The sequence below is a fragment of the Peromyscus californicus genome, unplaced genomic scaffold (assembly GCF_007827085.1).
Source record: "Peromyscus californicus insignis strain IS unplaced genomic scaffold, ASM782708v3 Scaffold_3__1_contigs__length_106647218, whole genome shotgun sequence".
NCBI lineage: Eukaryota > Metazoa > Chordata > Mammalia > Rodentia > Cricetidae > Peromyscus > Peromyscus californicus.
Genome location: NW_026294551.1, coordinates 27577312 through 27592653, shown reverse-complemented (window position 1 = coordinate 27592653; position 15342 = coordinate 27577312). Strand labels below are relative to the sequence as shown.

General features: G+C 45.5%; 1 protein-coding gene across 2 annotated transcripts in view; it reads right to left on the bottom strand.

The window, feature by feature from the left end:
- Nucleotides 1–5052: 5052 nt before the first annotated feature.
- Kat7 (lysine acetyltransferase 7) overlaps nt 5053–15342 on the bottom strand; it is a 38084-nt gene continuing 27794 nt past the window's right edge. For both annotated transcript variants that reach the window (XM_052759858.1, XM_052759859.1), the window contains 6 exons: nt 13435–13524; nt 13089–13229; nt 10635–10728; nt 8232–8378; nt 7285–7391; nt 5053–6701 (listed from right to left, as the gene is read on the bottom strand). In XM_052759858.1, the coding sequence (XP_052615818.1) occupies nt 6600–6701; nt 7285–7391; nt 8232–8378; nt 10635–10728; nt 13089–13229; nt 13435–13524 (681 nt within the window). In that variant the 3' untranslated portion in view covers nt 5053–6599. The remainder of the gene's footprint in view (nt 6702–7284; nt 7392–8231; nt 8379–10634; nt 10729–13088; nt 13230–13434; nt 13525–15342) is intronic.

Below are 15342 nucleotides of genomic sequence, written 5' to 3'. Positions count from 1 at the left end.
ACCAAACAAACAAACAAACAAAAATAACAAACAAGACAGAGAAATGGCAAGGTAGTGTGTTTGTAATCCTGGTGCTGGGGGCAGGGGGCAGAGACAGTGAGCTCCATGCCAACGAGAGACCCAGCCTCAAAACAACAAGTGTTTGGACCTGAGAGACAACACCCAAGATTGTCCTCTGGCCTTCACATGCTGTGCATATACACGCAAGTACCTAAGTACACACATGAACACAAACGATAGGGGCTGAACCAGAAACACACTGGAATTACGTGGGCAGGGTTAACAGCAAACAAAGGTCATTCACTCATTCACTGGACCACAAAAAAATGATTCTCTTGTGTCCCTCATTCCAAAGAGGAAATGGTTATTTTTCTGGGGGGAACTTGATCCCCTGTATGTGTGATGGGGTGGGGGTAGGGTATATTGAACAGGAATGGAAGGTGGGTGTCTGAATGCTTGGGTGGTGACAGCAGAGGCTACTGAAGAGAGGTGACGAAATCAATCAAGACGACCACTAAGGTAGTCTTCACTTTTTTTTTGGAGACACGGTAGCCTAGGATGGCTCTGAACTTTCAATCCTCCTGCAAGTTCAGCCTTCTGAGTGCTAGGATTACAAGGCTGTGCACCATGCCCAGCCAGCCAGCTTTCACTAGACTTATAATAAATCTGTTCTAAGACTTCCTGTTTACCGTTAAGGCCCGTTAAGCCAACTTCAAGCCTTTCTTCCTTCTCACACATGAGGATGAATATGGGAGTCGGGAACAGGGTGGACTTCTTCCTTGGAGTCGGTCCTTACGGCAGAATTTCCCAGTTGATACCTTCATCTGCTCACCTCCCAGGTGCACACTCCAACCATAGCGGCACACCCACCCAGGTCGTGACCCCAGAATGGTTCCCTACAGTCACTCCACTTGAGACTCAACAAGGGAGGGACTTTTATTCTGATGCTTCAAGTTTGGGAGGTTTAAGAAAAATAAAATTCACTGAGTAGGCTAGTAGGCTCAGACACCACTGGGAATTTGAAAGCCTTGGAAGACTTGACAGCTTCTGGGAGAGAGCTGAGATGTAACCTACTCTGGGCACCTGTCCTCTTTCAAACCTGGCATGTTACCCCAAGCTCCTGATCTCTGCATACCACACTGTCTCCATCAGGGTGATTTCTAATGCGTAGCCAAGCCAGTCTTTGTAAAGGTTTCTAGTCAGGAACTATCCGTTCATTGCCTCTCAGTGTTCTCCATTCCCACTCTGCCAAGGGCTAAGATAATGTTGATGATCTAAGTACTGAGCTCATCTCTCAGTAAGGAGGGGTTTCTCAAAGTCAAGTCTAACTCCAGCTCAATGGCAGTGCTGGCAAAGGCTTTGGAGAGTAACTGGAAGGACTCACATCCCTTGCTCCCAAGGGGTCTGTCCCCAGAGAGCTACACAGTACAGGTAACTGAAACAGTAGCTACCCTGAGTAGACAGTTATAGTTCTGAAACTCAGTATGTCTCAAGTGAGTGTGGTAACACACACCTGAAGTCCCAGCATTTGAAGGTGGAGGCAGGAGGATCAGGAGTTCAAGGCCAGCCTGCAAATTCCTGAGTAGGTTAGGAGTGACATCTTCCGGAAGCCCGAGTGTAGGGGTTGGCGCTGTCAGCAGGAGTATCTCAGTTCTGTCTGGTCTCTCTATGCTGCAGATCAGCTTCTGCTTCTGTTCTACAAGCACCAAACCACCACCCCAAACCCCAATTCTGACACACTCTGTCAGAAAGTGAACCACTCACAAGGGGCCTCTCCCCACACACACAGGGATGCAGCAGTGTCTAACACACTCTCCACTGTGAGGTAAGCGAACAAGGGGCCTCTCCCCACACACACAGGGATGCAGCAGTGTCTAACACACACTCCACTGTGAGGTAAGCGAACAAGGGGCCTCTCCCCACACACACAGGGATGCAGCAGTGTCTAACACTCTCCACTGTGAGGTAAGAGAACAAGGGGCCTCTCCCCACACACACAGGGATGCAGCAGTGTCTAACACACACTCCACTGTGAGGTAAGCGAACAAGGGGCCTCTCCCCACACACACAGGGATGCAGCAGTGTCTAACACTCTCCACTGTGAGGTAAGCGAACAAGGGGCCTCTCCCCACACACACAGGGATGCAGCAGTGTCTAACACTCTCCACTGTGAGGTAAGCGAACAAGGGGCCTCTCCCCACACACACAGGGATGCAGCAGTGTCTAACACACACTCCACTGTGAGGTAAGAGAACAAGGGGCCTCTCCCCACACACACAGGGATGCAGCAGTGTCTAACACTCTCCACTGTGAGGTAAGAACAAGTCTCCAACAACCTGCGGCAGAGCAAGCCCAGGGTAAACCGTTTTCAGAAACAACCCCTACTGGAACATGACTTGTAGAGAACAGATGTTTATCTCTCACATGAAACGCTTGGGAGGCACCAGGGAGCCAAAGTGGTCAACAGCCCAGGTTATTTTCTCTACTCCAAGGCTCAAGTAAACAAAGCCAAGCGTCCGAACATGTACCTGAAGGCACGCACTGAAGGCACAGGAGGGGAGGGACAAACTGATGATTCGCGCTGCCCCCCCCCCCCCCCCCCCCGTGGGGGGCACTTCCTCACTGCCAGCCTTGTTTCTGGCTCAGTGACATTCATTGGCATTGCTTAAGGTACCACAAAGGAAGTGAGCAATTTACACTGCCCCCATCAGTCTGGGAGAGGCAGCCATTTGCAAGCTTGTGGCCAAAAAGACCTGAAAGTAAAACCAGTTGAGATCCAATTCCTAGCACACATCACATCCTATTATTTAGCAAAGGTGTTCTCATCTTCTATTCTCAAGACACACACCCTGTGAGGCCCAGAAGCCAGAGCCAGACCTCCCTGTACACTTCACCACTCACCAGGATCCGTTGTGTTCAAGCACAACCCAAAACTAGTTCAGAGTCCCGAGTAAGAGTAAAGCAGCCAGAACATGTTTCCTGCTTTACCACAGAGGCTTCTCAATCAGACTTCATTAATCCCTTGTGTGGGAAGGGACTTCAAAGGCAATTTCCTGAACTGTAAACAAATGTGTGCATATTTGCATAGGTGTACACACAAACGAATTCGTTTGTCAGCTTCCCAGAGGCCAGAAACAAACAGAAAAGATGACCGTGGCTCAGAGCCCTGCTGCTTGACCATGCTGGAAGAACAGCCACTCTAATCATTTGACTTGGTACCCCTCTCCCTCTGGAGAGTGGGAAGGTCTAGGACTACCCTTGGAAGGCAACCAAAATGCTCATTGCCATTGGTTTCATGTTCCAGAATTGATGTGCGCTGTAAGCCAACTGTGTTCTGTTTCTGTCTATAGGTTTCAGATGCTCCAGAGCCTCAACTACATCTACACCAGCAGTTTGCAACCTGTGGATCATGACCCTTTTGGGGGTCAAACGGCCCTTTCACAGGGGTTGCATATTAAATATCCTGCATCAGATACTGACATTACAATTCAAAACACTAGCAAAATTACACTTATGAAGTAGCAACGAAAATAGTCTTATGGTTGAGGTAACAACAAGAGGAACTGTATTAAAGGGTCGCAGCATTAGGAAGGTTGAGAACCATTGATCCAGACCAACCAGCCTAATAGATAACTCATTCCAGCAGTACCTAATCCCAGCCACACTTCCTGTCTAGAACTACAGGGACTAATGACAGCCAAGTCCAAGTAGGAAGCACGACTGTGCTCTACAAAGTGTACACTACACTGCTAAAAATGCCTCAGCAGGACTTATTATTCCCATAAGAAATGGGAAAACAGAGGCATCAGGTGACCAGACCTCACCACAGCACAGCTTTCGGAGGCAAGAGAAGCAAGGCTCTCTCTCATTCAGCATCTGAAAGCTCTCAGATGAATGAGTATTCTTTCAAAAGAAGCCTCTAGAAACATGGCTATTTCTAACGAGTGTATGTGTGTACCTAGCAGAGGAAGGAGGGTTAAACACTAGGGAACTGAAGCTGACGAAGACAATGGCGGAGGTTGTACAGATTCTCACGGGGGACAGTACAATGGCTCATGGCTCCTGTGTCGCAGCAGGCTCCAGGTTTCCTTCTGTATAACCAGTGTGAGCAAACTCCATGGAGCTAACACAGGGTCTAGGGAAGCAGTGCTAAGCACACAGACTGCCACCCCTCACAGGCCCCTGCTGAGTGGCTATCAGGAATGAGACCCAGGAACAACTAACTGCAGACTATTGCTCCAGATTTCTTCTACAGGTAGGAAAGTCAAGTGGGTTGTCAAGGGAGGTGAACACTTGCATACTGGTTAGTGCCAGACTTCAGTGGTGATGACCCATCTAGAGACAGGACCAGGACCGTGTATCTTTCTCCCTCAGCATTCAATTCCCATGGACCATGTTAACTACCTTCAATCTTCAAACCTCGAAAGAACAAAATTTCCCTCTGTCGGCTGCGAATGTTTACAACACAGAGACCTGAACAAACCCTGTTCTAAGATGAATAGAAGGGGAAGCTGGTTTTCTCCACTGCATTTCCCAACTGCAGTAGGAGGGCCTGCCAGTGAGAAAAACCACTCCAGCAAACACTCCCCTTCCAACATACAGACGGCAGTGCCCAACCTCCTATTCCTGCCTGAGCAAACACAGCAATATACAATTATTTCCAGAAGCACAATCTGAGTTGGGTAATGATTAGAGATGGCAGAGCTCACTACTGGTGGACATACTTGGAGAAAAAGGCACACACTTGTTTCTGCCTCCTACGAGCATCCATGGTACCCCTCCCTACCTTAACTTTCCACTGGTTCCAATTCCAAACCAGAGGCAGAAGAATCCAAGAATGTTATACCAGCTAGCCACTGTTGTACATAACTAGTTCCTGGAGCCAAGGGGAGGCAGACTCAATTTGTTCTACCAATTGTGAGTTCAGAGTAAACAGTGACTCTGTCAACAATCTGTTTCACAGGGGAAAACGATCCACAGCTACAAACCCCACTCCTAACACTTCACTGAGCATTAACCACAGATCAATCATACACTCAGATTAATCAGACATGAGCAGAGAACATGCTTTATTGAGTAGATATAGAAGAGCACATTCTACCACACGTGGGGAAGGGTTCAGCATCTGTAAAAGGCCTTTACCCCTTAAGAAAACCCCCAGTGAAGCGGCATTTGGATAAATTTTAACAGTGACACTGAAACTGGAGGAGCTGCCACTGACCATGCTTCAGCTCAGCTCCCTCCAACCCACAGTGAGTATTAGTAGTGTAGAGAGATGACAAGAGAAAGGCACAGATGACCAGAGTTAGGGTTGTGGTGAGGGTGCCACGTGAAGACAGCAGTGCTGGAGGAGACCAAGTTGGGAAGGGTGACATGTCAGACATCAAAAGCTGCCCCAAGATAGCAGGTTATATACGGGACAGGGAGAAATTAGAGGGAACACTTCTTCCTTCACTTAACACCACTAAAAATAGGAAACCAGAGAACAGGATGATGGTGAAGTCCCAAAAGGGAAATGAAGTTCTTGGAGGGACAGAAGCACTTCAGCCTGCTGTAGGAGGCACTGTGGAAAAGGGAAGCAAACCGTAGTGGTGTGGCCACTCTGTCTTGCTGAGTCATGGGCTGAGAAACAGAAGTCATTTTCAACCACCTTCCACTTCTCCCAGGAAGCTCTGGACAAAATCAGTGCAACGTATGTGGAAGTACAGCTACCCTACACCAGACTGGCAAAGGCGGGTGGGAATATCTGCAGTATGACAAATCAATTAACATGTGGCACGAAATAAACTGTTAAAATACTTGGCAATTGCCAACATAAAAGGGGCAGGAAATGAAGAGAGGGGCACTTTCTGCTGTGGAAAAAAGAATATCCATTTCTTTCCAGCAAGATACTGCCCCAGGGCCCACAAGTGAATACAAAGGAGAACATGAAGTCACCACCTCTTCTTCCTCTTCTCCCATCTCACTGGACCAGGGGCTGTGACCCCCTGGGAATGCTTCAGGAGAACCTAGCTCCGGCCAGCCTGATCCTGACCAAAGGCAAGTCATTGGACAAACAATGGAGAAAAATAAGTGATTGTGAGATGAAATCAAAGTGAATGGACCCCTCCCAGTAGACACACATATACTCACAAGTGCTGCCTCTTCCCCGCCCCTTCACGAAGACTATGTAAGGAATTAACTGGCAAGGGCCCTTCGGTGGCAACCATGTTTGGAGGTCTGGCGACCAGGCAGGAAAAAGCACTAGCACAAAGTTCAGGACACAACAAACCTCATGGGGATAGAGAGCATGAGGTGGGAACAACCAGTGACTGGACAGGTACAGTACCATAACACAACTCCTTGGGTCAGTGCTATGAGGATCTGCACGTGAGCCTGATACAGATCCGTCCAGGCAACCTCACTGAGGCCGAAACAACAGTTCCTCAGAACTAGTGTCTGCAGAGTACACGAAGGTCGGAGCCAGGACAGTCCTGAGGGGGTGGCCTTCCCAAAGGATACTGTACTTGCCAATCACAAGAGCAACAGAAATGACAGACAGATCCCTAGGGTACGGATTCCTACTGCTGGGGCTCGCTGGCTCAGAATGTCAGGTCACTTTAAGTGCCCTTGGGAGGGGTCCATTTTAAGCAGCTTGGATCCATGGTTTTATTGGAGTTGGACCTTTTGGCCTCTTTGGCTATCCACTCATCTATCAGGTCCTGTGAAGAATAAGGGAGCGATTATTACATACATGGAACTAACACACTTTAAAACAGATTCCAAAATGACTAGCAATAGATTCACCCAGGTTCCAATAATATATTAAAGGTAAAACACGATATCATCTTTGGATTTGCAAACTGCTTTCCTTTCTAATCTATTTCCTCCTATTCTGCCTTCAGTGAGAACTGAAAACTATTAATCCATGTATGCTTATTACATGTAAGTAACTAAAACTGGAAAATGGGCATGAGATGAGGAGGCATTTGACAAAATAATCTCAACCCACTTCTGAGACTCCTAGAACTTATGAGAACTCGCATGGACTGGCAGAAGTGTTACGCCACACAAAGCTGCTTAGCTTGCGTCACACAGATCTGACAGAGCTTACCAAAAGCTCCGATAAGGACAAGGAGGAAATAAGTTTAGCAACAAAGGCTACGTGGACCTTGCTGCCAGCTGGTCCTGGTTCCACAGGCTAAAAGGAGCTTCCAGTCATACCCTCTAAGAGAAGTAAACTGTGCAGCCCAATGAGCTCTGCTAAGCTCCAAGGACACCATGGGCAGCTGAGGGAACTCTCACCTGTCTCTTTAAAACTAGGTGCTTGCCTTTCCAATACTTGAGCATCTGAAGGGCTTGCAGAGTGCTGACAATGTCCACGGGATTCACAGCTGTTTCCTGACTGATTTCTGTAACAGAGGAACTACTGAGATCCCAGTTGAAGCACAGACCCCCACACCCATGTCTCCCAGGGTTCCCTTTCATATAGTTTTCCAGAGCCCAAATCTGTGGTACTTAGGCTACCTGATCAGAATGTTTGACCAGCCCAAGTAACTAACAAAAGCAGATTTAATGGTAAGAAGTTACTCTGGCCGGGCAGTGGTGGCGCATGCCTTTAATCCCAGCACTTGGTAGGCCGAGGCAGGTGGATCTCTGTGAGTTTGAGGCCAGTCTGGGCTATAGAGTGAGTTCCAGGACAGCCAAGGCTACACAGAGAAACCCTGTGTTGAAAAAAACAAAACATAAAAAGCTACTCTGAGCCCCTCAGAAATCAAGGTCAAACTGGAACCCCAAATTCTTCCTGTACAAGGGCCAGATGTCTTTCCTAAAATTCCAATGTTTCAAAATCCTTAAAGTTTTTCTTCTTGATTGTTAAAAGAAATGATATATATTCACATGTGTATGTTATGTATTTTATGTATATGGGTGCTTTACCTGGGTGTATGTCTGTGCACATATGTGCCAAGAACTGGAGTTACATACGGTTGTGGGCTATAATATGGGTGCTGTGAATTGAACCCATGTCCTTCGAAGAGCAGCCAGTGCTCTTAACCACTGAGCCATCTCTCCAGGTCTTCCTCTTAGTTTTTACAAGAACTGAGTGTTAACAACTCCAGACGGGAGAAACCACTTTAGAGCCATTCCCAGGACCCAAGTTCTGGGGTCCTGGGCCCTGCGGTGAGGTCTCTGCAACGCTCTCTAGTCACGGTCAGATAGAACAGGGGCCACTGTCATCAAGTGCACCCTACCTTTGATGGAAATCTCCTTGCCCTGGAAGTTGTGCAGGTACCGGAGCAGCACTTCCTTCCAGTAGCTTCGGTAGCTTATGAGGCCCAAGTCCGACAGGGGGCGCTCTGGAGAGCCAACTTTCTCTTCCACTTTGGAAAGTAAATAACCTGCCAAGAAAAAACACAGACTTGGTTATTTATTTATTTATATTTTTTTTGGAGAGAGGGCCTTAAAAAATTATGTTTACTTATTTTGTGTGCATACTGGTGGGGAAATCAAAGAACAACTTGCAGGAATCAGTTCTTTCCTTGTACTATTTAGGTACCTGGGAATTGAACTCAGAATCAGGTCTACAGAGCGAGATCCAGGACAAGCACCAAAAATATACAGTGAAACCCTGTCTTGAAAAACAAAAAAATGAAACAAAACAAAACAACCATTTCTTTTTCTTTTTTTAAAGTTAAACCAAGTTGGCCAGAAAGTGTGGCAATCCTCTAGAGACAGGAATGTTAGCATTATATGTTCGATCCACCATGTCTAGTTTAATTTTTTTTTACTTGGGGCTGGAGAAATGGCTTTGCAGTTAAGAGCACTGACTGCTCTTCCAAACAACTCAGATTCAATTCCCAGAACCCACACGGCAGCTTACAACTGTCTGTAACTCCACTTCCAGGGCACCTGAAGCCCTCACATAGACACTATGCAGGCAAAACACCAATGTACATAAAATAAAAATAAATATGGCCGGGTGGAAGTGGTGCACACCTTTAATCCCAGAACCTGGAGGGCAGAGCCAGGTGGATCTCTGTGAGTTTGAGGCTAGCCTAGTCTACAGAGTGAGTTCCAGAACAGCCAGAACTGTTATACATAGAAATCCTGCCTCAAAAAACCAAAATAAATAAATAAATATTAATTAAAATTTTTTTTAGGGGTTAGAGAAATGGCTCAGCAGATAAAGTACTTTCCATGCAAGCATGAAAACCAGAGTCCGGATCCCCAGAACCCTCATAAAAGTAGGCCAGGCATGGTGGCTGCCAGTTACCTCAGCTTTCTGGAGGCATAGGTGGGATCTCTGGGACATGCAGACTAGCTTAGACTAGTCAAAGTGAGTTCTCACTTTAGTGAGAGATGCTGTCAATAAGGAAATAAAAAAATGGAGGAAGACACCATCAACTTCTCGTTATCACATGTGAACATAACACACATGCACATCACACATACCCATGACAAAAAAAAAAAAAAAAAAAAAACCTGAAAAACATTTATTTGTATTTTATGTGTACGGGTGTCTGCCTACATGTATGAATTTATGTATGTGCACAATGTGTGGAGGCCAGAAGAGAGCATTTGATCCCCCCGGAGTGACAGCTGGTTGTGAGCTGCTGGCTGGGTGCTAGAAACTGAACCCGGGTCCTCTGCAAGAGCAGCCAGTGCTCACTCCCTGAGCCAGCTCAGCCCCACCTCCATCCTTCCTCTGACTAAAATTCAATGACAGATGCTGGCAGCACACAGCTGATTCTTGTCGGCCACAGTGGTTATGCTCTACAGGCACTGGGAATGCTGACTCAGGAATACTGGACCACTGCTCACAGAAGAGTGAAGTTTGCTTCTTGAGAGCCTCTGATCAGAGCCATCAAACTTTCTATGTATAAAGTTCTCTTCTGTTTAAAAACATCTTACAACACACTCTGTTGATTCAGAGGTACTGCTCTCATAACTCATAGTACTGTAATTCATGTCTGCAGAGAGCTTATCTAATCCCTGCGTTATCAGTCTCCCCGTGCTAAAGACCATCACTTCAGCACAATGCTCACAACCATTTTAAATAACAGTTTAATTAAGGCACTTTTCATCAAGCTGACGATCTTACTTCAAACCCAGAACCCACATGGAGGAGGAAGACTCCTGCAAGTTGTCTTCTGATCTCCACATATACCCACCAAACCAACAAACAAATGTAATAAGACCCTTCCCCCCATTAATCTGGGAGGTACACATTAGTGGGTAGACAAATTCAAACCCAATACCCATGATTAATGAAGAGTGAGTATAATACCCAAAGCACGCATCAGGTACATGGATTACCTCTGTAAGTGCTTACATAAGTGAAATCCCAGGCATCAAAGGACAGCTTTAAGCCTTAGGCACGCATCTGTGCTGTCTCAGTCTCAAATGGGATAATCCTGCAGAGCTTACTTTATTATTCTCTGCTACTGATTCAGTAGCAACTCCTGGTTCTGTATTCATTGGTAAATGTTCGTGTCATCGTCATCGTAGCCCCCATTCCCTTTGTTCATTCAGTGACTAGCTGTCAGGGTACTTCCACTACATGCTCCGAACTACCAAGAGCACACATCAAAAGTGACCAACAACATCCCCAGGGTCCCAGCCTTGAAGAGCTGATGCTCAGCAACATCACTTACTAAAATCAATGAGCATTTTGCCATAGCCCTGTCTCATATACTGAGGCATGGTAAGGATACAGGACACATTGTAGTTGAGAAATGAATTCTTCTCCTGAAATCAAGAACAGACAAGCAGATCATGAGGCACTGAGAACAAAAATTTCACCACCACAATCACTCCCTTCCTAGATAAAAAAAAAAAAATAAGGCTATAAGGCCTTATAAAATTAAATTATTGTTAGTCCTAGGAAGTGACTATGACACCCACAGCTGTTACCACATCATGATGGTCAAGGCTATTAACCTAAGGATGTCTCCAGTTCAGACCTCCAGTGTCAATTTAGGGAGACAACTCCAGGAGCACGCCAATGCTAAGATTGCTGGGACAACCTACTGGAAACCCTCTTTAAGAAGCACCGTTCAGAGACAGCTTGTCCATTGGGAAGACAGGAAACCAAACAGAATTCCCCTGAAGATCAAAATACAACCAAATCACACAATAGCTGATTCCATTTATAAATATCCAGAATAAGCCAATTTGTAGGAGGGGCCAGGAAGGTCAGAGGAACAGACTGCAGTGTTTCTTGAAACAAAGGAAAGTGAGGACTGCACCAGTCACACAACTTGTCATTATATTAGAAGCCACTGCCCTGTATAGTTTAAGGGATGAATTGTATGCTGTATTGTTTTTTACTTTAATTAAGTTGTTACATTACTTTAAAACTGTTAAATACATTAAAGCCCACAACCACAGCTATGATGGCCTTTAATCCCAGCACCGAGGCGGCAAAAGCAGGTGGATCTATGTGAGTTTTAGGCCAGTCAGGACTACATAGGGAGACTGCCTCAACAAAATGAAAGAAAACCTTAAGCTGGATCTGGTCTTACATATTTTTTAAAATATATAATAATGGTAGTTATCAGTTTATTACACAGATTAATCATTCTTGAATGTACAAGTTCCAGAGGAGCAACTGGGTCTTTACACAAGTATTTTCATCAAATGAATTTTCACCCTTACATTGAAATAGGCCTACAGCAGTTAGAAACATAAGAAAAATAAGAGCTATTAGCTACATATTAACTGAGAGACCACATACAAACCAAAGGTTATGGAAACGGGCTAAAGAGAGGCAGGCTGAAAGAAGAGCAGGGATGTGAGAGTGCTGGAAGAAAGCCCTTACACTCTATGGACTAACAGCTCCAGTCCATTGCAATGTGCATCAGTTAAACTCAGACGTTAAAATACAGCACGCAGGCAGAGTTTACTCTGTTTGGTCATAGCCCTCACCTAAGCTGCAGGTCCTTCAGGGTGAAATGAACACAGAAACAGCTTCTTGTTCTTCTTCACCCTGCTTTGTATGACTGTTTGAGGTTAGATGGATTCCACTTTACAATCCCCTACGGGTCACTGGAGCTTCTTCCTCGCATCCAAGCACCCCTCCCATCTTACCATTATCAACTTTAGGTCAATAAGGAAAGCTTTTAGTCTCACACCTAGGTTACTAAGCCTGGAGAACTGGCTTCTCTCACACACACTTCCCTGCTGGGAGGCGATGTTGGTACAGAAGTACAGTATTTCTAGTTTGTTGTTTCAAGTGTGTACAACACGCAGCATGGCCGTGTCAGGTAAACATGCGCACAGGGAAGATGCGGTGTGGGCTCACAGAAAGCAGTCAGATCAGAAGGCCTCCCTCCTTCAGAGCTCCCTAGCTTTACTCTTAGAGATTATCCAGTCATTTCTTTAATTAAATCGCACACTTCTGAGTCCATTCCTGGGCTACTCTGTTATACTTTTATCCGTCTTGTAGATCCCAGCAACCTCGGGCACTAAAACATCTAGATCGGGACCACACAACAAAGAACAGATGGACAAAAGTACTTCTGAAATAGTGCTGGAGGCCACTGTGGTGGTCCTGTACCTTTTACAGATGAAGAGGTATTACCACTAGAGGGACTAGCCATGCTACAATGACCCAGCCGGAGAACAAGCAACTAGAATATGTTCCTGGTTTTAATCTCTAACAAGGAGGAAGGCAAAGCCAGCAAAGTTGGTTCGACTACAAGACGTGTTTTAAATTCACAGGAAGGGTCCAGGCCAGTAGTAGCTCCAATCCACAAGTACAGAAATCAAATAAACTAGAACCTTCTAATAAGAGTATCAGCCAAGTATCTAGGTTCATGTCTGTAATCCCAGCCCTTTGGAGATTGAGGCAGGAGGACTATCCTGGGTTTCATGCCAGTTTAGGCTGCATAGTAATTCCAGGCCCACTGGGCAACAGAAGAAGAACCTAGACAGAATATGTTCATGAAGTTATCTGTCATACGTGTGCTGGCCGCCGCCTTCTTCTTTGGCTTACAGGAAGCCTATCACCATTGTCTGCTTCCCCATCAGAGGTCTGAGCCCTCTAACGCCAATACCCATAATGCTGCTGTGGTTGTTAAGCTTCTAAATCACCAGATCCTGCTGACCTTAGAAAAATATCCAATCAGGTGACAGCCAGTATTGTCTGCTTCTGTCATAACGTAGAACAGGAAAGGTTCTACATCATAGTATAACGTCTTATGGTCCAGAAAAAGCTTCGCCAAAAGGCACAGGTTTTGGCAGTAGATCTGGAAGCAGAGAAAGAGTTTATGTGGGGGGTCAGACACTAGAAGAGTTTAGAAAATACCCAAAGCAAAGAACGGCCAAACCAGCACTATCCTGAAACAGAACTAATCCCTAGTCCACACAAATGTTTTGTGAAAACAAAACAAACATGGGAACCCATCAATGCTTGACCCTAGCACCTCTTTCTCTCAAGTCACCACTTTTTACCTTGTTTTTCTTGCCATCCACTTCAAACACAGAGATGGAGCCTTTGCGGTATATCTCATCACCAGGGGGGTGTTTCCATACACACTTGGCCTACAAGAGAATGGAGTCCACATGAAGCAATCAGATTTTTCTACAACCCTGTTCTTTCAGAGGGAAAAAGGAACTGCAGGTTAAAACTGGTTAACTGAGTTAATGGACAGCTGAACACACTTGAGGACAGTGAAATCAATTGTTTTCAGAAAAGTTAAAGCCTTCTTAAGCTGTTGTACTATATCTATGGCATTTCTATGGCTGTTTGGCTCACGTTGTCTGGATTATTTTTGGCATTATCTCAGCCCAAGATATTAAATCACCTATAACGTAAAAGCCAGATAAATAAGAATATCCTTGCTTACAATAAAATGTCTCATGCCAACAGGAAATTCTTAAGCAGCTTATTCTGGCAGCTTAGTGTTGCTAAGTATGTTACGCTCACCTTTCCCAGTCATTTCCCATTACCATCCTGCCTCCAGCAACTGTTTTCAGACTGGAAAACAGAGCCACAATGATGAAGAGCATGAGCCGCTCGATAGCTGCCCACCTCCTGCCATATGTTAGAAAGAGAAAGCCCTTCTACGGCTTATCTTAAAAGGCAGGAGGCCTGGCTAAGCAGTAGGAAGCTGGAAGGCACTTGGTTCCAAAGTAACCCCATTTTCTTAGTCCCAAAATGTTCAATTCATGGTGAAGATAGTACGCAGCATCTTAGGCAGCAAGCCAAGTTCTCTTACCCTGCCAGTGAAAAGCTCCAAGCAGGCAAAGGTGTTTGCTGCCAAGCCTGAGGACTCAAACTCAATTCTGGGACTTACTTAGCAAGAGAGAACTGACTCCCACAAGTTCTTCTCTCATTTTCACATGTACGCCATGGTGTGTATGCACATGTGCACACATCGGCATGCATGCACACGCGCGCGCACACACATACACACACAAGCTCACACATATAGAAATTGTCTTATTAAACAATTTACTACTTTTTGACAACTCAAGAATAAAGTTCTGGGCTGGAGAGATGGCTCAGCGATTAAGAGCACTGGCTGCTCTTCCAGAGGTCCTGAGTTCAATTCCCAGCACCCACATGGTGGCTCACGACCATCTGTAATGAGATCTGGCACGCAGGCAGAACACTGTAGACATAACACACAATAAATAAATCTTAAAAAAATAAATAAATAAAGTTCCACTGGATATAGTGGTTGGTCCACAATGGTAATGTCAGTACTCAAGAAACAGAGATAGGAAAACAGCTACAAGTTTAAGGCTAGCCTGAGCTAAAGACCCAACTTGTAACAAACAAAAATCATACACGCCCTCCAAGAATTATGCTCCAGGTTTGGGAATGTAGCTCGATGGTACAGTAGATGGTTTAGTACTTACCCAGTAAGTTGAGACTGCACTCCCTCCCTAACAGAGGGCTTGAGTGCTTGCATGAGTGTGTGTGCTTAGAGCCTGGATACCCTGTTCCAATCTTCACAGCTAACTCAAAAACTTATTAACTGGAAATGTTTCAAAGTTCCATCTATGTTCCTATCTCCTCCCCCTACTTGCTGAGGAACAGAATATTTGTTTAACTATGTAAAGATGTGTTGCATTTGTTTTACTTTGCCTGCCTAAGGCACCTGGTTGGCCTAATAAAAAGCTGAAAGGCCAATAGCTAGGCAGTAGAGGGATAGGTGGGGTTGGCAGGCAGAGAGAATAAGTCGGAGGAAGAATCTAGGCTCAAGGGGAGAAAGAGAGGGAGACGCCAGCCAGCCAGATAGGCAGGAAAGTAGGACACACAGAATGAAAGAAAGGTTAAAAAGCCCTGAGGCAAAATGGAGATGAAGAGAAACAGATTTAAAAAGTTGTAAGAGCTAATGGAACAAGCCTAAA